Source organism: Eurytemora carolleeae, unplaced genomic scaffold, assembly GCF_000591075.1.
Source record: "Eurytemora carolleeae unplaced genomic scaffold, Eaff_2.0 scaffold21, whole genome shotgun sequence".
NCBI classification, from domain to species: domain Eukaryota; kingdom Metazoa; phylum Arthropoda; class Copepoda; order Calanoida; family Temoridae; genus Eurytemora; species Eurytemora carolleeae.
In genome coordinates, this window is record NW_019396207.1 from 628,330 (window position 1) to 653,243 (window position 24,914).

The 24,914-nt window shown below is 31.6% G+C and overlaps 1 protein-coding gene across 1 annotated transcript in view; it reads right to left on the reverse strand.

Annotated features, from left to right (window-relative positions):
* Positions 1 to 6,994: 6,994 nt before the first annotated feature.
* LOC111698183 (probable phospholipid-transporting ATPase IH) overlaps positions 6,995 to 24,914 on the reverse strand; it is a 30,595-nt gene continuing 12,675 nt past the window's right edge. Inside the window, exons 10-32 of the mRNA XM_023468443.1 lie at positions 24,197 to 24,290; positions 22,375 to 22,467; positions 22,164 to 22,220; positions 21,694 to 21,781; positions 21,392 to 21,483; positions 20,836 to 20,941; positions 19,585 to 19,726; positions 18,909 to 19,007; positions 17,821 to 17,903; positions 16,836 to 16,878; positions 15,162 to 15,237; positions 14,426 to 14,589; positions 13,975 to 14,349; positions 13,397 to 13,663; positions 13,264 to 13,328; positions 12,779 to 12,923; positions 11,714 to 11,752; positions 11,329 to 11,421; positions 10,509 to 10,629; positions 10,005 to 10,068; positions 9,094 to 9,177; positions 8,554 to 8,684; positions 6,995 to 7,124 (exon numbers count right to left, since the gene is read on the reverse strand). Coding sequence (XP_023324211.1) covers positions 7,010 to 7,124; positions 8,554 to 8,684; positions 9,094 to 9,177; positions 10,005 to 10,068; positions 10,509 to 10,629; positions 11,329 to 11,421; positions 11,714 to 11,752; positions 12,779 to 12,923; positions 13,264 to 13,328; positions 13,397 to 13,663; positions 13,975 to 14,349; positions 14,426 to 14,589; positions 15,162 to 15,237; positions 16,836 to 16,878; positions 17,821 to 17,903; positions 18,909 to 19,007; positions 19,585 to 19,726; positions 20,836 to 20,941; positions 21,392 to 21,483; positions 21,694 to 21,781; positions 22,164 to 22,220; positions 22,375 to 22,467; positions 24,197 to 24,290 — 2,636 coding nt within the window. The 3' untranslated portion in view covers positions 6,995 to 7,009. The remainder of the gene's footprint in view (positions 7,125 to 8,553; positions 8,685 to 9,093; positions 9,178 to 10,004; positions 10,069 to 10,508; positions 10,630 to 11,328; positions 11,422 to 11,713; positions 11,753 to 12,778; positions 12,924 to 13,263; positions 13,329 to 13,396; positions 13,664 to 13,974; positions 14,350 to 14,425; positions 14,590 to 15,161; positions 15,238 to 16,835; positions 16,879 to 17,820; positions 17,904 to 18,908; positions 19,008 to 19,584; positions 19,727 to 20,835; positions 20,942 to 21,391; positions 21,484 to 21,693; positions 21,782 to 22,163; positions 22,221 to 22,374; positions 22,468 to 24,196; positions 24,291 to 24,914) is intronic.

Here is a 24,914-nt window from a genome sequence, read left to right on the forward strand (position 1 = left end):
AGCTAGGATTTACTTTATAATTGAGTAGCCTTTATGGCACATAGCTAGGATTTACTTTATAATTGAGTAGCCTTTATGGCACATAGCTAGGATTTACTTTATAATTGAGTAGCCTTTATGGCACATAGCTAGGATTTACTTTGCATCTGAGTAGACTTTATGGCACACAGCTAGGATTTACTTTATAATTGAGTAGATTTTATGGAACATAGCTGGGATTTACTTTATAATTGAGTAGCCTTTATGGGACACAGCTAGGATTTACTTTATAATTGAGTAGACTTTATGGCACACAGCTAGGATTTTCTTTATAATTGAGTAGACTTTATGGAACATAGCTACGATTTACTTTAAGTTAAAACTAATCTCCACCTTATCAAATCAATTTGTTTGATTAAACCACTAATTTTCCTTATTTTCCCTGTTTTTGTCTCTCTCATTTTCTAGTTTTTCCTCCCACTCGACTCACTAAAATGTACATTCAGAAATGTGGTTCTGAAATGTCTTTTGACATTTACTAAAATATTATCTCGTTACCTACATTTAACACCCTTTCTTCTTCAGAACAGTTATCTTTTATTTAGATTTTTTGTCGTATTCTAGGACTCCATTTTTTTATTAAAGATTTGTATTCAAAAAGTTTCCCCATTTTTCTAATTTAATATTTAGATTTTACTTTCCTAACCATTTCCTATTTTTCTATCTATCTGCTGTTTTCCAATTTATCGAATATTTTCTGTTATATTTCCTAACACTCTCCTTTCTAATTCCTTTATCCTATTTATCAAATATTTTCCCATAAATTTATGATTCTTTATTTTCCTATTTTTTCGGGAATTTTCCTATTTATCCAATATTTTCCTACATATTTCCTATTTTCATATTAACCTAATATTTTCCTTAATTTTCTATTTTCCTGTTTATAGCAAATTTTCCAATGTATTTGCTAGATACTTATTTAATGTTTTTGTATAGACATACTTCCCGTGAATTGGTGCATGGTTCTTTAAATATGTTCTGAGAAAAGAAACCAAAGAAAAGAATGAAAGATTGCAAGGTTGCGAGATTTGTTGCATTCGATATATACAGAGAGAAGAGAGGCTTTAAGACTATTACTCTCTACAGAAAATTAAGTTTAATCTCAAAAGATGAATTAATGTAAAACAATAATTACTTGCCTCAAACTTAATTTGTTATCATTCTGCTGACTGAATTAGTAAAAGTTTGAATATACACCTTCAGTTTGCAAAGATACAGGAATTGTAAAATTAGTGTATAAGGCAAATAATCAGCTTCTTTTCTTGTTTTTCATATTCTAATATTTTTTACTAAATTATCTTTTGTGAGGTGTTATTTCTGTGTAAAGTTGTTATACAAGCAAGTGATTATAGCTGAACTGAATTCGAATTTTATATATTTCATTCAAAATTATCTTTCATAAATAATATTATTTTGTATAAAAATACACAAACATTTGTCTGTTTGTAGTAAATGCCTTACTCCAATATCTTTTCTTAAGTCTGTACCAATCCAGGTATAACCTTCTGTATTCTCAAGTATCTATCAATCGCGCGAGATACAATCTCTGTATTCTCAGTATGTATCATACAGATACATCTCGGTCTAGAACTCCACGTTCTACAATAATTCCTAGGTCTGTATCAAGCCAGATACAACACTCTCTGTATTCTCAGTATGTATCGTACAGATACAACTTTCTCTAGAACTCCAGGTTCTACAATAATACTTCAGTCTGTATCAATCCAGATACGACGCTATTGTATTCTTTAATGCGTTTCTGTCTTTCAAGATACAACTCCCTGTAGAAACTCAGTGGTCTACAATAATACCTTATTATATATCCACTTTGTATTGCCTAGTCTATATCTGTCTATCAAGATACGACTCAGGTCCCTCTCATTCGCCAAAGAATGAACAATTACTCTAATACCGTAATTAAGCAGAGTCTTATTCCAACTAATGTATATTTTGAGTTTTATGGTACAGGTTAATTTAATAAAAGAAATTGAGCTATATCATAAAACATACATGTTATGATAATGACCGATAGGTTTTACATAGTTATTAACGAGCATAGTTAGGTTACAGATAATGTACAACGTGATATATCTAGGTGTGTTCAGGTTTATAAATATGGGGTTTACTACGATATTTATTACATGTTTATATTATTATCTTCTAAATATTTTAATTACTTTTAATATCTTTAATGTAACCATAAGATGCCAACACGCTTCAGAGAATTTACAATTTTTAAAACATGGTTTAAACTTTAAACTAGATATAACCGGATTATCTACAGGTTGATCCAAGAAAGACAGGAATCGAATAACAACATTTGTATTCCCAAAACCAGGAGAATAGTTGTGTATTGTTTTAAAATCAGGAAAATAATGTGTTAATTGTTTCAAGTACGTTTCTGGTCTGATCAGATTTACAAGTAAATGACAGTCGTCACTGAATTCTTATGTTAATTGGGACACCCTGTAAATAATCTAGCTTGAAGGACATCTTAATAGATTAAACTAGGTGCACCTATAGCTTGAACTACATCTTTATAGCTTAAACTAGGTGCACCTATAGCTTAAAGTACATCTCAATAGATTAAACTAGGTGCACCTGTAGCTTGAAGTACATCATTAATAGTTTAAAATATGTGCACCTATAGCTTGAAGTAAATCTTAATAGCTTAAACTAGATGCACCTGTAGCTTGACGTACATCTTTATAGTTTAAACTATGTGCACATAGAGAATAGAATATATATTAGAGGGGAATTTACTAGAAAAAAGTGTAAAACGGCCATTTTGTTGTACTGTTTCCATACTGCAGGTGTACTTCACATATTTATACTATATAACCTTTTGGGCCCTGGAATATCATTTTATAGAAAATCTAAAATTATTGTTAATAGAAAACCAAATTATGAAATATGTCTTTCACTTTACAAACGATGATTTTCCGTTATAACTATAAATCAAATGATGTTTTTTATTCACCTAATTTATTAAAAAGTTTATTTAACAGTTTAAAGAATTCGAAATTGAAATGAATAGTCATGGGAACATACTGTATTAATGTACTCTACTGCAAATAATTTGTGAACATTTACATGATTTGTACACTTTGAACTCCCTTTCAAGCTGAAAGGGACTGAAAAAATTCATACCGAGAGATTCTTTAAATTCCCCTCTAATATATATTCTATTCTCTATGTATGTGCACCTGTAGCTTGAAATACATCTAGACGTACATGTGCTTAAAGTACATTCAACTAGTTTTGCAGAGTACAAAACAAACAACATGTAACATTTAGACATACTTATTGAACACTTAAAACAACTGAAGCTAGTGTTCTAAAATTGAAAATGAGTCGGTTTTTAAAATAATAATGAATATTTTTGGATTTCTATATTTTAATCTAACGCCTATTTAGAACAGGAGGGGGATGGGGGGATGGCTAGAATTTACTTCTCTTTAGACCCCCTCCCTTTCAGCCCTGTAGGGTTAAGTTAGATTTTCTTAGGTTGTATAAATTGGATATACCATTCTAATTATTGCAATTAAAAGAGGCTTGTTATCTAGCTGAATACCATCAAAGTTTTAACTAGAGATCGAGATAAGATAATGTTCGGCATCATTTTTTTGTGATTTGGTCAAACAGAGAGATTTTTATTGAGGTTTTCTTACATCCTGTTTATACTGGGATTCTATAAATAATTTCAACAACGACAGTAAATACTATTTTCTTCATGCCACAGAGATACAAGCTGCTATTAAATCAAATCTCAAGACTTGGTCAACCTTAAAGTGTCGCAATGCCAAAAAGCAATTTTTAATCAACTCGAAAATCATTTAAACTTCTACGTGTAGCCCTAGACATATTTATTTTAGAACTATAAAGCACATGTATTTATTTTTATGTTAACAAAATATTGGTAAAGTAGCTTATCGATTTGAAACCTTTGGATCAATGTGCAGCTGTACACGAACTGTATTCAGTCTTTACATCATATAAAATATTGAAATTTACATTTAGAAATAAAAAGATCTTTTACCATTATATTTTAAAAGTTTGATTGTCGTCATTTAAGTCTCATGCTGTATATGTAACCAAGTATAAATATATACATACACTGTATATGTAACCAAGTATAAATGTATATACTGTATCTGTTCTGTATTTATTTATATTAACTTGCGGGGGAAGACGCAGCTCTGCTAAAACTTGGCAAAAGTTTGCGAATTTGATAGATAGATAGAGTAGACGTCTAGACTAGGTTTGCAGTTGAAGGTCATTCTTAGGTTCACAGACATTGTCTGTCGGTCTACAGCTCAATAGTACAACTCTTTGTCTAGTAGAATAATCTGTCAAGTGTCTATATTCTAAGGTAATCTGTCTGTTCCTTGGAACTTACATTGTCAATGCTCTAACAAATGTCTAATGAAGTGTCCCAATATCCTAAAATTGTCTATGTGTTTCTTCCAATATACTAATATTGCCTAATATAGATTGTTTCAATATTGGATAATTTCTAATAATATGTCCCAAAATTCTAACATTGTCTAATAGTTTATCTCAACCAAATTGTCTAATGCTTTGTCCCAGTATCCTAAAATTGTCTAGTGTTTGTCCCAATCTTCCAATATTGTCGAATAGTTTGTCCCAATCTTCTTTTATTGTCTAATTATTTGTCACAACATTCCAACATTGCCTTATAATATGTTACAAAATTCTTATTTTGTTAATATTAATATCTCTGAATCGAAAAAATTGAAAAAACAATTCTGAGTTTTCCTCTGTCAAATCTTGAATAAAAATGCATTTCAAATAAATTTCAGTAATTCATATTTATTCAATATTATCTATTTCATTTCAGTTTTGAAAAAAAAAATGTTTCAAGCATTCAAATGAGTATAAAAGCTTATTAAAAAATTACATATTACTTTAACATAACGTATACAAAATATACATGAATATGATACATAATATAACTATACCACATTTTACCATAATAATAAGAATAAGAAGACAAATGTTTAACTAAAGTTTGAAAAGTCCAACAAAGCTGTTGTGCAATGTACACAGAGCCATTTCACTTAAAGCGACTGTTACCGTAATGTTAAGTGACCCCTTCTATGCAAAAAAAAATAAAAAAATAACAAAGAGATAAATAAGAAAAAGTCAGTCCACTAGGTTTAAATGGTAATATTGTGAATCGGACACTGCACTCTGCACTCTGCACTCTGCACTCGGCACTCGGCACTCGGCACTCGACACTCAGCAAATGCAGGGTTGTTCTTGTACCCGGATTTTCTAAACTTTGTCTCCATTATATTCTCCGATCTTAATCCCCCAACTTCGCGGTGCATTTTATATTAAGAGGTCAATACTCTAAAATCTGAACATAAACTGTCTGAACCTGTCTGGATGGGCGCTTTCGAGGTTTTTTCAGCTCGTTCGTTCATCGTTAGTGAACGGCTCTTTTCGTTCGTTTTTTTAATCGTTAAACAACAATTATTTCGTTTGTTCTTAAAATTTTATTATTCATTTTACATCTATTTTGTTCGTTTTCTCGCTGAACGATTATTTAGTAAAATTGTTCGTTCAATAAAATCGTTATTTTTTTCAAAAAATTTGAAAAATTCGTTCGTTTAGAGATAAAATTTTTTATTCCAAATGATCGTTTGTTTAAAAAACCAACGATAGTTTCTCTGAACGATCGAAAACGTTCGTCCATCGATTGTTTTTTTTTCTCAAGGAAACCATCCTTCACGAAAAATTTGGGTTACCCACATTGATAAAACTTAAGAGATGACTCAAATAATTTGTTCCTTTTCATACTTCCATGTTCTTTGCCTTGCATATGAAAAGAAGTTTCTTTCTTACAAAACAATTTAAAACCATATTATAAGACTAAATGGAAGGTGTAACACAACATTTAACAATCAGATCGTTATATTTAAAGAGTCTAGAGCTGAAAACTTTAAAATGGTGGATATCCTTAATCCTGATCGGTTAATTAATTCGGAGATTAATAACAAGAGGAAAACAAGCGTTATTAAATCTGGAGATTAATAAAGAGAGCGGATCAAGCATTAATCCCAATATTCACCATTCAAAAGTTTTCAGCTCAGGTTTATCTTTCTAGTCTCAGATCATTTGTGATTAAACCTGTTAAATTTGTATATTCAATATCATCAATCCCTTAAAAATACGGTTAAGCAAGCGGCCGCATTTTGCATCATTCATAAAATGAGAAACTCCTGAAAGGATAATTTTGGTGAACAATTATCAAACTTTAGTAAACAAGTGTTCTCTGGAATTACTAAAGGGAATGCAGACTATATCTTAGTTGGAGTTCTATAAAGAGTTACATCTTCGTTTCATAGTAGATTCTTTTAGACATTCAATTTAGTCAATTCTGTACTATTCTAAACTCAAATTTTCACATATTTTCAGCCTGATGGTTTAAACCTTCCATTTCATACGATTTTATACGATTTTTGGATCTCCCCCTCCCCCTCCTATCAATCCTGCGGCTAGGACAGGCTAGGGGGCCGAGCGGTGCGGCTAGGACAGGCTAGGGGTCTGTCCTGGCCGCAGCGCTAGGACAGTGTTACATAGTGTTACATATGAGATCCATGTACAAAATTGATAGGAGGGAGGGGGGGAAGGGGGAGAAGGGGGATCCAAAAATCATTCTCTGGAAATTACCATTTGATCTAACATTGTTCATAGTTAAAGATAACTAAGGTCTACGCTTTGAATTTAAAAAATATAGGGATCTTAACCCTATCCCTGCTGGGGTACTTGAAAACCATGATACGTCCCCCCCAGCAGGAATAGGGTTAAAAAATCTGAATTTTTGTCAAAGGCTAAATTCCTTTATAAGTTTTCATATATTAAAACGACGAAGGGTAACTCTGTAAATCAGCATTTAATGCATTAAAAATGAGTAGTGACTTGAAAATATGTCAAGACTCCCTTAAAAGCTGATGCTGAGGACACCCTCTCTATATTTACCTAGAACAACTGCTAGAAGTGTACACAACCAAACCTCGGGCTCAGATAAAGCGGTCATGTAGCTCATATAGATATCACTAAATATACACATTTTAGATAATATTCACGTAGCTCATATGATATCACTAAATATACACATTTTAGATAATATTCACGTAGCTCATATAGATATCACTAAATATACACATTTTAGATAATATTCACGTAGCTCATATAGATATCACTAAATATACACATTTTAGATAATATTCAAAATAGAGATGTTTAACTTTATCGCACAGAAATTATTTTCTAAAAGTATTTTAACACCATCGAATACAAATACGAAAGTTTCTCAATTCATTTGTGGGAATGATTTGCTGGGTTTCTAATATGATATTAGTAGCTCTTACATTATGAAAGGCCTGGATTTAAGTAATTCCAAGCAAATTAGTCTCAAGACTAAGCTTTGTTTGAGACTAAACTTAGGCTCGATCCTTGAGATATATTGGAAAATGTTTAAAGCGTTCTATCTGGGGATATGAAAATGTTTTAAAGCGTTCTATCTGGGGATATGAAAATGTTTAAAGGGGATGCCAAGGCTGAACTACGTTTAACTAAATATAAGAGGACTGAGCTGAAAACTTAATATTTGGATGTCCTTAATCCTAATCGGTTAATTAATCTAGACATTAATAACAAGAGGAGAACACGCATTATCTAATCTGGAGATTTAAAAAAGAGTGGATCAAGCATTAATCCCAATGTCTACCATTCAAAAGTTCCCAGCTCAGGTAAATTTTCAAGTTGGTCCGGTCCCAAAAGTTGTTGCACAATTTTCGTAACTTTAATACAGTTAGATTCATAAAATGTGGAATAGGAAGACGACTAAAATTATTCATCTAAAATACCTTTAAACATGAAACACAGTTATTATGTGTACACGATTCCGGTTAAAAAAGATTGATTGAAACTATTTGTTTTATAACAATGAATACATTTAAGATTGCTTAAATGTCGTCTTCCTAGTCCACAGTTGTTCCAGTGAAATATTTAGATCGCTGTGTCTGATAAATAATAAGGGTGCACGACCATTTGACACTTTTGTGATTAAACTTCAGCACTATAACACAAAGCTTTAGAAGTTTGTTTTCTTACTTTCATTTTCATTCAGTGCAGTACGTTTTAGTCAAGATTGTTTTACTAGTCCACAAATAATATTTTCTTCTTTGCAATGTATCAGAAAATGTATGTACAAATAATGTAAAAAATCTTTCTTGAAAACTGAATTCAAATATATTGAATTAGCAAAAATCCGTTAAAAAAACTTGGCAGCTTAAGATACCCATCTCGACATTGAAAAATCGAACTCCTTTAACGATCTCTGATTTTTAATACCGCTTCACGCTTTTGTGCTGACCACATTTTTTAATTAAAAAAAAAATATAAGTTGGATGGTTTTAATAAACAATTTTGGCCGCGTGTTGATATTTTTTTGTGTTGTTTAATATTGTTGCAGAAAACAACCTGTTGTCGACCAGGAAGTTGTTCATGGGCCCCACGGTGTAGTAGAACAATGTGAAGGCAAAGTAGGAGAGGATTGAGAGAAGAACGGAGATGATTAAAGGAGCTGTCCAATAATTTGCCTCAAGTAGAACCTTTACAAAAAATCAAACTTAACTAAAAAGGAGATTTCACGTGACTCCATTTAAACATCATTATGATGTCCGATTTACAAGATTTGTTTGGTGAAATAATTTTTAAAATTGATAATTTTCCATAAAATATATCATTTACAAATATCACTGACGCACATTTAAGTTTCAATCAGAAAAGAATCAATAATCAATTTTAGAAAAAGTTGAATTTTATGCAAATCTGACATTTACTAGGACTATATTTCTAAAAAATCTATTAAAATATATAATCAGTCAATCGCAGAATTACAAATTAATATTTAAAGATATAACTTCTGCTAGATTAAACAGAAAATACCTTCAGGGTGCAAGCAAGGTTATTATTGCGATGTCTCTCTTTAAAATATCTATTTATTGCAAGGGATCCTACCTTAAGATTGACAATTATCACAGAGGTTTGTGCCACAACACTTTGGAGATAGAATACATCCTTCTCACAGTATACTGTAAACTCCTAATAGATGGGGGTAACCAATTTTACGCATCATCAATATTGGAATTTAACCACCCACCCACCAGGGGTGTGTAATTAAGACCCTGCCCTATTAAAATATTGCAATAGACAAATTTCCAAATTTTTTTCTGAATATTTACTAAAAAAAATACTATATAGCCAAAACAAATTCTAAAAATTTCATGTTACACCCTTTTTTCTAAAACCATTTAATTTGGTTGTTATATGATCGATTTTCAGTTTTTATAAATGGCTTTAGAAATTAAGATAAATTAGATCTCATTATTTCTGATGTTTTCTTCTTGTATTAAACTTGATCTGTTTAAACTTGTGTCCTGTTCATTGAAAAGAAGACTCCTATTGAATTATATATCATTAGGCGTTTAGGGAACTTTCCTATTAACAATTTTAACTCTATTGCTCTGAAAGTGGCCATTTTTAATCGTTCTCAAATTTTCGCAGATTTTTCTTTTGTACATTTTCACAAAATAATGACTTTTTTCCATGGCTAAATTATTCAACTTGGCCCATAAAACTTCCCTGAGGTCATCTGAGTTGCCATGCAAAAAATTTGCCCGATTGGTTCAGCTTTTTAGGCGTTTATTGAATACAAACAAACAAACCAGACAAGCTGAGGTATATGAGGTTTTGCCATCAACTCTAATGTCTTACACCCGAAGCTGTAGACCTTTGATATTTCAAACCATGAATTCTGTCAGATCAAATAGTCTGAATAAGTAATATTAAAGGTTTACATTATAAGGTTGCGAATTATAAAATTTAAGTGTGAGGCAAAAACTCAGCTCCTTGATGTATAAATAGATTACCTGGTAGAGAAAATACCAAAGAAAGAAGACGACTAGTGAATGCCAGACAGCGTAGCACATCCACCTGATATTAATCAAGATATGTATTTACTCCCAAATGTTTTCAAACTGGATAAATATGTGGAAAGTATAGACTTCTAGAAATCTAAAAACATTTGCTAACTTATTCTGCATGAGCCATACTCTATTCTGCATGTGCACACTCTCAATGGAAAGTTTTCCAAACACAGAACCAATTATAACCTAGAGGTTTCGTTCACGTTTAAAAATACATTTAATTTCCCGTTTTTAGAGTTAAGAAGGCATAAAAGTCTGACAAAATTACTTTGTTACAATATTGACAGGGAACCAGGGTTTTTCGTGGAGAGAAATTGAGTCTTATCCACAAATTCTGGTTTTATAATCAATATCTTTACAACCAAAAAGATTAGATATTTAAACCTATGAATTCTGTTGTGGCAAAGACCCAATTAAATAAATTTGATTATTTTACAAAGAAGTTACCTAAATATTGCGTTTTTTGACATCAGTTTGTTGTATCTAATATCAGAGTAAAGACTAGGATTTCGGAGTAGGGTTGCAGAGGAGTAGTTCTGCTCCGTTACAGAGTAGATCAATACAGGTACTAGAATACAGTGTAGATCAATACAGGTACTAGAATACAGGGTAGATCAATACAGGTACTAGAATACAGGGTATAAGAATAAAGTTTCTAAAGAAAAGTTAAACAAAGTGAACAGGGTGTTTACGAATATATTATCTGAAGCATACAGGGCGTTTAAGAATAAATTATCTTATCTTATCTTATAAAGTATACAGGGTATTTAAGTATCTTAGTATACACTACAGGGTGTTCAAGACGAAAGTACTATGTAGGATACAGAGTGTTTCAGAAAAAAGTACCTGTATGCAAGGTGTTTATGAACAAAGTACTTGAAGCATACAGGGTATTTAAGAATAAAGTACTTGAAGCATACAAGGTATTTAAGAATAAAGTACCTGAAGCATACAGGGTATTTAAGAATAAAGTACTTGAAGCATACATGGGTATTTAATAATAAAGTACCTGAAGCATACAGGTTATTTCAGAATAAAGTACCTATGGTATACAGCTTGTTTAAGAATGAAGTACCTGAACTGGATACAAGGTGTTTAAGAATGAAGTACCAAAAGTATATAGGGTGTTTAAGAATAAATTACCTAAAGTATACAAGGTGTTTAAGAATAAAGTACCTAAAGTATACAGAGTATTTAAGAATAAAGTACCTAAAGTAAACATGGTAATAAAGTACCTGAAGTAAACAGGTTGTTAAGAATAAAGTACCTGAAGTATACAGGGTGTTAAAGCAGAATAAAAATGTGCTCTCGAACAACGTCATGGCGCTGTAATTGGAGTACAACATGTAAAAAACTTGGCCTGTGAACATACAATTATTTCAGGAAAAACAAATCGAGAAAAAAAAAACTGCCCCAACAACAATGTGACATTAATCACCTATTTACACTTAAGAGAATCTTTTATCAAAGTAAGAAAATGAAATCTTTAAATGAGGTAAAAGGGGGAGAACTGCCTCGTTTTTTTCCTCCTCCTGCAGATGTCCAGCCCATTGTTGAAACTGATAATGAATTAGACCAAATTTAATAAATCACATTCTATTAATAGACCATTTTCATTAAAGTGTTTGAAATTTTATCAAAGAATTGTATTCCTGTGAAGCAAGCAATATTCTTGTAGAAGGAATACTGAACTGAAAACACCAAAAATTTTACTTGTTTTTAAACTAAAATAATCCAGCAAAAACTACATGAAATCCCCATAATGAGAAATAATTGATGCTCTCGTTTTCTGGTTAAAAGTTAACATGAAACCGAAATGCATTTTTATCGAATTGAAAAATCGATTCACGTTAATGCTACGAGAAAATGCGTTTTTAGGATATTTAAAGGTTGGATGCATTAAGTCCCCCTCCCCTTGCTTTCACCATCACTCCTTCATCTAAATATTGATAAACCGTCACACATTTTTCAATACATTATGTATTTTTTTCAGAAATGATGCATCGCCAGGAACGAGTGTAAATGATAAATATTTTACTAAAATTTCACATTAAACCCAGGGGAACAGCATTAAACCCAGGGGAACAGCATTTTTAAAGTTTGATCTGCATTTTCAATTTTTAAAGAGACCTTTTTAAAGAGAAAAGTTAGACCTTCATAAAAGTACCTTAACTTTTATCTTTAATGGGACTTTTTGCTGCAATCTAAATATGAAAGGGATTGTCAACCTGATTTCAAATGATCTAATCTTACAGAGTAAATATCATAAAAGATTTAAAGTATTTTAAGCCCGTATCTCAGAAACGACCATGTTAAGTTCTACCCATAAAAGAGCAGAAATTTTGTAATACAGTGATAAACAGAAAATTCTGGAATAGGAAGTCGACTTTTTGACTCAAGTCATGACTTTAAATAGGCCGATGAACATGAGGCCCAGAAATTTTGCAGCGTAACATACCTTTTTCACATATACTAAGTAATTTAATAACTTACAATTGTAAAGCTATTTGCTTTGTAAATACATCAATTATTCTCTAGCATTGCTGTAATGTCGTCTTTCTATTCTACAATTTTCTGGGTATCAATGTATTTTTTACGGATTAAAAGAATCGAAAGTTTTCACTTTGGCAAAGTCCCACGGCGTTGTTTGTAGACAACCACTATTAACCTCGGCTCTTTGATGTTTCTTTATAAAAAATAATGAATCCATTGGTTTCCTAGAAAAGCCGATCTCACGTAGAACCATTGTCCATGAACCAGGATAGATCTGCGTAGATACTTGAACTTGGAGAACGCAAAATCTGATGCCTGCGCAGCTGCCCGACCCTCTTTCCCGATAATTCCAAACCCAACATGGGCCTCCTGACATTAAAGTAAAAAGACAGTGTATTTATTTTATTCAGAAATAATGTTTGAAGCAAGGTTCCTGAATAAGGTTGATTAATCGATCGATGCACTCCAATCTACGGAAAATGTCGTCCCTTGGCATAGGTAGATAGAATACTAATATGACACCACTGATTGCAGAGGACACTCTATATCTATGTTAAGGAGACGACATTTTCCACACATTGGAGCGCATCGAGAGTAACCAACCTTATCAAAAAACCTTGGCTTTAAGTGTACAGTAAATTTTATAATCATGAGGATTAGTCCGTTTTTAAAGCATTGGTTAATCTTTGTTTTTAGAATTTTCTTTTACCTGAAGCATTGAAATATCATTTCCACCATCTCCAATTGCAGCTGTGACATAATTTGAGTCAGCTTCTAAAAATTAAAATCTTTAATTTCCAATTCAGATTTTCAAAATAAAAGGATGAATCAGCTTAACTTACCCTTGACTAAACGAACAATCTGGCTCTTCTGAATGGGTGAAAGCCTGCAGGCAATAACTGTGGAACATTTTAGGCTGACCGCTTGGAATTGTTTGATGCTCTCAGGAGCCTTGAATATGTTTGTGATAGATTTATCATCGACTATCATTGAAGTCTCCTTCTCCTCTTCCACTTCCTCTCCAGCTATTTGAGCCATTAGCGGGGCTATATCACGATAATCGGTTATGTCGCATAAATCGATCAATTTAGAATCCAATTGCAGAATTCCTGAAATCGTACAGGACTAGAACTGATTGTTTTCAGTTAAAACAAAACAAAATTAGTGTAAAGTGCGATTTTCCTTTTAAGCATGATTAAAATAGTCAGGGCATGGCATTTGATATGCTTTATTTATATTTGGTTGGTTTATTTAACGTAACAGGCAAACCCATTAATGGCCGAACATTCAGTTCAGTTAACAACTTGAAAGATTTTCTTTTCTTGTTGCATGAACTGAATGTTCAATTATACTTTCAAAAACCTCCGGTTAATAATTGGAATAATGGAATGTGATTTAGTAATAACATTCTAGTTCTTCCCTGCAGAATGCCCTGCATTGATAGCAGTTTCCTTCTTGTCGCCTGTGAGCATCCATATTCTTACTCCAGCCTTTTTGAGAGCATAAATTGTTTCAGGAACATCGTCTTGCAGTTTATCTTCTATACCTGTAGCACCCAGTAACTCTAGACCTTGCTCTAGTTCCTCATAAACCTCACGGACATACTTTGCCCGGTTCACTATAGAGGTGGAGGCCCCTGCCAAGCTTTCAAGAAAGCTGTTGAGCTGATCTTCATTTATAGTTTTATATCCCACCGCTAGGGTTCGCAGTCCCATGTTTGCAAAACAATCTATTTCTTCACTTGCCTTGTCAATATTACCGGATGTGCAAGCTTTAAACATTTTGCATTCAGCTCCTAGAAAAAAGTAGAATAGAATGTTTTTTTTAAGGAAAATGGTCAATAATAGCCATTAGAATTAAAAAATTAAAACCTTTTGTAAGAACATGAATAATTCCATCGGCATCTCTAACAATCACTGTCATGCATTTCCGAACAGAATCGAAGGGAAGCTCTGCTAGTTTAGCAAAGGAATACAGTTGACCCCTCACATTCACGGCAACCTGACCCTCAAGCTGCTCACCAGTATATACAAACCTAGATGTTATAGGGTTAATCATAAAGAATGAGACGTTAATTTTGAAATATTAAAAGTTATTATTGCAAGCAACCTAATCTTCTAAAAATCAATAAGAGTAAAAAATAATTAATGCAAATATTTGATTAACATATTGCTATATTTTAATTAATATATTTATGGACGGGATAGGTTGATTGAAAGATTATATTTAATAGATACGTAATATATAATCATTTAATATCTTCCTTGGTTCTGATTGGTTGATAAAGTTAAATCCGTCCCACATGTAATAAAACATCAAGGTTAGGTCTTTATACAAAAAAGTTTAAGAAATCTAAAGCTCAGAAATGCTTCCCTCTTCAACTGATATCTTTTAATTGATATTTTATCAGGCGACATACAGACTTCAATCGCACATGCTGGGTTCTCATACACATTAAACTATAAAATACAACGACGACTTTTAGACTAAAGGTATGATTTTAAATATTCAACTGAAAATGGTTTACAATAAACACAATAAAAATTGTTTTAATGTCGTCTTCCAATCCAACAGCTGATTTAGTAACACTATAATTGCAGGGTTTACCTGTTCTCCTGACATTTTTCTAGCAGTGCCTTCTCATCAGGACTAGACGCTATAAAGTTACCATCCGATACTTGAACTTAAACATGAACATATTAGTTTTAAATAGCACTGAACACGTAGAACTAACTACATCCGATACTTGAACTTAAATATAAAAATATTAGTTTTAAATAGCACTGAACACGTAGAACTAACTACAACGAAGTGAATACTGTCTGTATTGAAATATTGGAATATTGGAATATTCTTAACAACAAAAATTATTAAGTCCAAATAAAAGTTTGTTCACTATATGTAATGGTGTTTATCATTATTCATAATTCTTATCTAAAAAATCACCAATATCTCCACAAATATCGATCATTCTTTTTTATGCAGTAAAAGACTGTATTTTTAATATGAAGCCTTAGATAAAAACCATTATGTTATAGATAGTTACATAATTGCTTATATAAGCAGCAAATAAGAACAATATTTTCAACTTTTTAACGTGAATTTAACAAAGGAACTGATAACTCGCTTCAAAACAAACTATTTAATCCTTATATCTTTGCAACCAGATGTTGCAGACCTTTAATATTTACGCCAATATAGGATGGTCAAGACTAGTTATGGGAGATATAGCTTGGTTCATTTTTTAACCACTTTTTAGGTTTTTGGACTTCCAGGAGGTTCCATAAAATCTGTTCTTAAAGTATTTTTAAAAATTACGTATTTTAAACATTTGCTTTTCTTACACTAAACGCTCTGCTAAATTTTTACCTACCCTGAGTGAAAACTTGTGCAAAAAAACGAACCTAAAACAAACGTTTTAGAACGTTTTTGCTTCGTTTTCTCTTAGGATAAAAATATTGAAAACTTTAATAAAAGCAAGCTTTTATAGAATACCATTTTAAAATGTTAGGAGTTCATGTATGTGTGTGGTTCCTTTTAAAGTCTATAAAACTTAAAACGAACCAAGCTATGCCCCATCAATACTACTCAGGGCCCAGGGAACCAAGCTATGCCCCATCAATACTACTCAGGGCCCAGGGAACCAAGCTATGCCCCATCAATACTACTCAGGGCCCAGGGAACCAAGCTATGTCCCATCAATACTACTCAGGGCCCAGGGAACCAAGCTATGTCCCATCAATACTACTCAGGGCCCAGGGAACCAAGCTATGTCCCATCAATACTATTTAGGGCCCAGGGAAATGGGGACTACTTTACATAATTCGTACGTGCCCGGCCCAGAGATCAAGGCTGCTATGAAAGTTGTGCATATATGTTCAAGACATGGTCCACTTTGATGTGTCGCAACCTATGTTATCACTGACATACTAACTCACATATTTCTTGTAGCCCGTAGACAGGTACATAATAAATTGAAACGGAGTAATTGGCAAGAAGGCGGAAAGAATGCGGAGAGAGCATGCACGTTTTGGATTACTGTGATAAAATTACATAGATTAATAACAATACAGATAGACCACTAAATGTCGTCTTTTCAAAAGTTAGGGGTTTTTCGTTCACAATAACCCTGAGACAGAAACCCGAAAGATGTACGGGCATCTCTCTCTCTGCCTTGTAATCCAACGTGGCATACGCGTAACTCCTTTGGGCTTCCGCCTGAGGGTTATTGTGAACGAAAAACCCCTAAATCTTGTAAAGACGACATCTTAATTAATTCACCTGAATGGCAAAGGCAGAGAACCATCATGAACCGGTCCCAGCCCTGGCATCAAAATAGATAATTGATTTTAGGAATATGTTAATTATTTTAGAAGAATTAATAACAAAATAATTGGAACATTCATAAATGAAAATTTATCATTATTCATGTTTTCGCGCAGGGTTGTCCACATTCCACTAAGGATGAAAATGTAAAGACAACCTGAAACTCGTTAAATATACTATCTTTTGTCTTAATATAGTCGTTTAATGGCTTATTTACAGGGACTGTATGATGAGGTTTAAACTGTTCTGATAATTCCTAAATATGTTCATGCAGTAGGAATGCTCAAGTTATTTTGGCGAAAAAACCAGAATTAAAAATAATCATTTTTCAAAATTATAAACATTTATATCTATTTCATACTTGATCAAACAAAACTTTTAAAGGTACCGTTGTGAATCGAGGGCATTGCCATATTTAATTTAGGGAGGATCATTTGAAATTACGAGTATAATCCCTTTAATGATTTTGCAGACAGAGACAAGTTTACAGTTGAAAAGAATCATAAATATAAGGAAACATGCAGTCAGTAACAATTCAGTACATTTGTCCATGGAGTCTAATAGAATTTATCGAAAAAAAACTGATTGAAAACATGATTTCAAAATGACTTTTTTATATTTTATAATCATAAAAAGAGTTAGGTGTTGTGTAGTTTGTGCTGTGTACAAACTTGGATTGTTTTTTTACATGAAATAAAAAGGCGTTAACCACCTGTCCCAATCTCTATTTTTTTAATCCTTATATCTTTGCAACCTGATTTTGTAGATCTTTAACATAAAAAACACTGAATTCTGCAGGACAATATAATTGAAATTTAAAATATCAAAGGTTTACACCATCACTCATCAGGTTGCAGAGAGAGAGTTTAACACAATAAGAATATAACTTAAGAATATTGGTTTAGATCAGTCTAAAATTATATTGGAAATAAATTTTTACCTGCGGGAAATCTGAATCTAGAAGGAAAGTTTCCTCTCCTCTCAGTATCATCTTTAAAACCATCTCATTCTTAGTTATTGTTCCTGAACACGTTGATAGATGTATTCAGTATACATTCTGAACACGTTGATAGATGTATCTATTATACATCCTGAACACATTGATAGATGTATCTATTATACATCCTGAACACGTTGATAGATGTATTTATTATACACGTTGATAGATGTATCTATTTTACATCCTGAACACGTTGATAGATTTATTTATCATACATCCTGAACACATTGATAGATGTATCTATTATACATCCTGAAAACATTGATAGATGTAAATATTATATATCCTGAACACGTTGATAGATGTTTATATTATACATCCTGAACACGTTGATAGATGTATTTATTATACATCCTGAACACGTTGATAGATGTATTTATTATTCATCCTGAACACGTTGATAGATGTATCTATTATACATCCTGAAAACATTGATAGATGTATCTATTGTACATCCTGAACACGTTAATAGATGTATCTATTATACATCCTGAATACGTTAATAGATGTATTTATTATACATCCTGAACACGTTGATAGATGCATCTATTACTCGTACACAACAGTTGAAAACCTTTGCGTACAACTTATATAGTACACATCAATACACCCTTTTAGGTAAATAAACAGTTAAAATATAACTTACGTCTTTTTATTCCACAATTTTATGAGTCTCACACAAAATAGTTGTTTGTAAGAAGAAATAAATGCTTTTCTGTTTTCACAAAAATATGATCGTTTCGAGCAAATTAAAAATATTTATTCATGTTTAGATGCTGGATAAAATTACATTTTGGAAAATTCATCTCACGAAAAAGAAACGGAATACTGAAAATCTTTATACTTCTCCCTTTGAAACCTGGATTGATGGTGACTGATATTTTAAACTTTAGCTTTATTACTTAGTTACAATTCCAAGTTTGTAATATAAAAGGTTTATGACATCAGGCTCAGAGGATGTTAAAAACAGAGTAAACAGAGTAATCAGTTTCTTAATCTTAACAATGTTAAATGTGTTAAACCCGAACCTGTTTTATCTGTTAGGAGATGAGTAATAAGTCCCAGCTCGTCGTTTATATCAGATGTATGGCACTGAGCTGGTTCATTAGTTTCAACATCATAAAGCTCTGAATAGATAAGTATTTCATTTTAGTACGAAGGGGGTGGGGGAAGGGGTGGGGCATTATTTTGAAGCTAAACGGAAAAATAAAAATGGGATTTTAGGAGGAATACTAAATAAAATTTCTACAATCGTTAATTTATCTTCTTTTTATTCTAAAATTTTATAATATGTAAACTTGTTTGGACCCCCCAAAAAAATTATGTCAGGAAGGGTCTTAAGATCTGATGAAAAAAAAATTGGAAATTCATCAATCAAAACGAGTAAATCCGCGAAAGGAATTGAGTCTTTGTCACAAACTCAAAACCTCTACTACCTATATCTTTGCAATCCAATTATTTAAACCTTTAATATTTCAAACTATTATTATTTGATCTGACACAATCAATAGTTTGAAATATCAAAGGTTTACGACATTGGGTTGCAAAGATAAAGGGATTAGAATATCAGAGTTTTGTAGCAAAGACTCCAATCCTTTGTTAGATTTTAGATGGACGCAGAAAGATGGTGCCATGGGAAGCACCATCTAAAAGCTAAAAGGTGCGTGAAGCCCCCAAAATTGTAAAATATATTTATATAATGACCTGTGTCCCAAGTGTATTGTAGACTGGAGAGAACTTTAATAAACTCCAATGAAACGTAAACAGATAATGGAATAATATAATTGTATAAAACCATCCACAACAACAACACTTCGAGTATCAAAACAAAATTAATGTCTTCAACCTAGAAATAAAAACAATAATGAAAAATAATTTTATAAATTTCTTTTTCATTCATTTTGTTGATATAGGAAACACATATTTTTTTGATTTTTTTTTCTTTGATTGAGAGTGAACAGCTGTTAAAAGTGACTTTATAAGGGACTAATGACATGAACAGCTGTTAAAATAACTATATAAGGGACTAGTGACATGAACAGCTGTTAAAGTAACTATATAAGGGACTAATGACATGAACAAGCTGTTAAAGTAACTATATAAGGGACTAATGACATGAGCAGCTGTTAAAGTAACTATATAAGGGACTAATGACATGAACAGCTGTTAAAAGTGACTTTATAAGGGACTAATGACATGAACAGCTGTTAAAAGTTACTTTATAAGGGACTAATGACATGAACAGCTGTTAAAGTAACTATATAAGGGACTAATGACATGAACAGCTGTTAAAGTAACTATATAAGGGACTAATGACATACTTTTCAAAGTGACCCTCAACTGAAAGCCTTACGTGCTCCATGAACAATAACACCCCCCCAGTCTATTTTCAAATAGAACACGGATAACTCCGTCCTTATGCTTTTTCTAGAAAAGCAAGAATAAAAATTCGGAAAACAAAGAGAACTCGAAGTATAAATTTCAAAGGTCTCACCGTCTGACCTAGATACCAGGCTGTAGGGTTCTAGATATAGTACAGCGATAACCAGAAAACTATGGAATAGTAAGACGAATTTGAGAATCAAGTTTAAACTTTAAAAAGTTCAAAAACCATGAAACACTACAATTGTGAAGTGTAAACAGACCCCTTTCACAGAAAAAGTGATTTTATAAGTGTCTGGTAAAACTATTTGCTTTGTAACACCATCAAATACACTTAGTATTGCTATAATATTGTATTCCTATTCCAAAGTTTTCTGGTTCTCACTGTATATACCTGGTCTAGATACCAGGCTGTAGGGTGCTGGATATAGTATATACCTGGTCTAGATACATGCAGGCTGCAGGGTTCTCGATATAGTATATACCTGGTCTAGATACCAGGCTGTAGGGTGCTGGATATAGTATATACCTGGTCTAGATACCAGACTGTAGGGTGCTGGATATAGTATATACCTGTTCAAGATACCAGACTGTAGGGTGCTGGATATAGTATGTATCTGGATAGTTTTTAATAGCCTGAAATCCAAGCAGTTTCGTAAGACTTTCACGATACTCTGGTCTAAATAAAAACGAATAAAAAAGCTGATCACTTATTTCAAAATCGACTTATTTAATTCTTATTTTTTTGGCTATTTTGTATGTCCTATCCTTTTATATTTCAAACTTTCATAAAACAAACTATAAATTCTCTTAAATAAAATAGGCTAAGTTTAAAATATCGATGGTATAAACCATCAGGTTGCAAAAATTATCAAATTATCATGAACAATTTATTTATTAATTTACATTTTTTGTCTAAAACATGTTACACCTTTTGTTCTTTTGCTCAACATTTTTTAATGTTTATGTATTTGATATTCATGTTTATTGTTTGATACAATTGCTAGAAATTTTCTTTCTTTTTTCTAAATTTGTGTTTTCAGAAGAAATAATTTCTTTTTTTTTGATCTTGTGTTTTTACCTTTGTATATTGGTCATATTAAGATAAGTATCCTTGTCTTGTTTTTACCTTTGTATATTGGTCATATTAAGATAAGTATCCTTGTCTGCACCAAAAAAGCGGAGGATTTTGGCAACAGAAGAGAAGTAGAGTTGAGGGCTCTAAAATATTGTTATTAATGTTATTATTATTGTTATTAATTTTATTATTGCTCTGGATTATTCTTATTTTGGCAAAAAAAAAGAGAAGGAGAGTGGAGGGCTCTGGAATATTGTAATTAATGTTATTATTATTGTTATTAATTTTATTATTGCTCTGGAACATTCTTATTCTTATTATTATTAATTATCTTATTATAATTATTATTTTACCCTTGTCAGTTCATAGTTGTATGAGAATGAAAGAATAGTTGAAATCACCATCTCGCTGACTAAAACACTCACAAGGAAGACAAGATATCTAAAAATATACTTATTATTCGATATTTTATGCAATTTTGTAAATTACTTATTTTATTGATAAATCAGAATCTAAATTCTAAAATATTTTTAAAACTATCTTGATGACAAATGATCGAAAAAAATATTTTTCCATGAATGGCAGTCTATTATTCCATAATTAAATCAATTATTCCATAATTGAATTAATTATTCCATAATTAAATCAAATATTCCATAACTAAATTGATTATTTCATAAATAAATAAATTATTTAATAAATAAATAAATTTTTCCATAGTTAAATCAAGGATTTAATAAATAAATAAACTATTCCAAAGTAAAACCAAGAATTTGATAAAAAAAAAAAATTATTCCAAAGTAAAACCAACCTACTAACTAACCTGTTTAACGATTTCTCGGTAGTAGAGAATTTGTTACTTGTAATTTTTGAATTCAAACTACAGAAGAAAAAAATCACAATTCAATCAAAAAAAAGGAAAACTTAAAAACATAATCCTGATTTTTTCTTTTTAGTTCTACATTGCAATGTTCTAGGTGTTCTAAAATTTAAAAATAAAACAAAAAATGATTAAAATGTTTTTTTCTTTTTTCCTAATCTTTGTTTGGATTCCAGAGTAAATACAACAGGTGAACACTTCTTCTGTGTTCTTCAGTACACTTCCAGCCAACAGAACATTATCATTACTAGAGTACATTATTGTTAAAAAAATACATAATAATTACTAAAGTACATTAATTACTAAAGTACATAATTATTACTAGAGTAAATATCATTACTAAAGTAAATTATTATTATACTAAAGTATATATTATCATTACTAAAGTGAATTATTATTATTACTAAAGTACATTATCATTACTAAACTACATTATCTGAAGTACATTATCAGTTCTAAAGTACATTATCATTACTTAAGTACATTATTACTACTCAAGTACATTATCAGTTCTAAGGTACATTATCATTACTTAAGTACATTATCACTCCTTAAGTACATTATCATTACTAAAGTACATTATCATTACAAAAGTACATTATCACTACTCAAGTACATTATCATTACTCAAGTACATTATTAGTACTTAAGTGCATTATCATTACTAAAGTACATTATCATTAATAAAGTACATTATCATTTCTAAAGTACATTATCATAAACTAAAGTAATATATGAGCGCCATAGACAAATTTCAGTAATTAATTAAAGTTCTTCCAATCAATATTTTCGTACAATTTTCAATATTAATGGGACCATCGTTGTATTTTTAAGCGACTCTCCTTTTAAAAAGAGGTATATCAGATTCCCAACCACAATTTTAAAAAATGTATTTTTAGAAAGGAAAACGTCTAATATCTTATTCATCCTTGATCAAACAAGTCTTCTCAGGGCCGGTACCAGATTGCTACTTTTTAAATTTAGGATTACTCGGAATTACATCCATATAGTCCCTTTAAATTTAGGATTACTTGGAATTACATCCATATAGTCCCTTTAAATTTAGGATTACTCGGAATTACATCCATATAGTCCCTTTAAATCTAGGATTACTCGGAATTACGTCTATATTGTCCCTTTTAATTTAGGATTACTCGGAATTACATCCATATAGTCCCTTTAAATTTAGGATTACTCGGAATTGCGTCTATATTGTCCCTTTTAATTTAGGATTACTTGGAATTACATCCATATAGTCCCTTTAAATTTAGGATAACTCGGAATTACGTCTATATAGTCCCTTTAAATTTAGGATAACTCGGAATTACGTCTATATAGTCCCTTTAAATTAGGATTTATTTACGCCGCAATCTTAGCTTTATAACAGGATGAATGACGTGCTAGCTCTTTCTCATCAGAATAATTAATCTCAAAGAAGAGACTAAAAATAGCTTTATTAGAGAATATTTTGCCAACATATTTCTTGTTAACCAAAGCTGGTGTAAACAAAATTTGAATATAATTATATAATCATTAGTCGCATATCATCAATTAACAATTCTTGGTCCAATCCTTAATCGTTGCAACCTAATGTCTAAGAAGACATATGATATTTCAAACTATGAATTCTGCTAGATCAACAAGAAGTGAGGGTTTGAAAAATCACAGTAAAATGCCATCAGGTTGCAACAGATTTAAGGATTAGAACACTGCAAACCAAGATGTGCACACTTTCACGCAAAAATTGAGCAGTATTTGAAACTTAAGCTAGAAACAAGCGCGTTGTAATTTTAAAATATATATGTCTAGGTCTGCAAAAAAATGCATACGTGAGTTGGTGAGGTAAACTATAGCCCAAAGCGTTGCAACCCTTAAAGTCGAGTTTTAGAGATGTCTCTATCTCAGGGAGAGTTTGCGGCGATTATTAAGTTCCTTAACTCAGCAGGTAAAAGGTAAAAGGTAAAATAATAACAAACCTAAGAACATGAACCGTTGGTTCTGAATTCTCTTCACAGTTCCACAGAGTGAGATTACCCAGGAACGTATCCAGTTTAGGATTCGGATTCTCACCTACACAAACGGGAGTGTTCATGAAAAATGAAAGGGGGTATAGGCTTACGGCCGGCGATAAATAATCGATTTTGATCGCTACTAATCTTACTTCTATCTGTTGCGTCTATAAAGAGAAAATTGTTAAAAACGACGTATACCAAAGAACTTAGTGTCCCTAAATTGAAAAAGTTGCAACACACGACTAGGATCGTAGAAAAATCAATTTAATATCAAACAAATCATTGAAATATAAAAATCTTTCGACATCGATTATTTTCGACGCATTCGAATATAGTTAATGTTTCATAATATTTGTTATTGGTTTATATGCTATGCACTTAAAACGACGTTTTTCCGCTAGGTGTCTCTGCAACGTGAAATCATTCAAAGCATCGAGAGCAGAGACACCTGGCGGCCAACTATTTCGGCGTTTTAAGTGCAAAACAAATAAAAAATATTATGAAATATTAACTATATAGAAATGCGTCGAAAAATAATCGATGACTGTAGGTTGTAATATCTGAATGATTTGTTTGAAGTTTAATGGATTTTTTTTACGATCCGAGTCGTATGTTGCAACTTTCTCAATTTGTATGAACGTTACGTTCTTCAGTATAAGTCGTTTTTAACATTTTTCTCCTT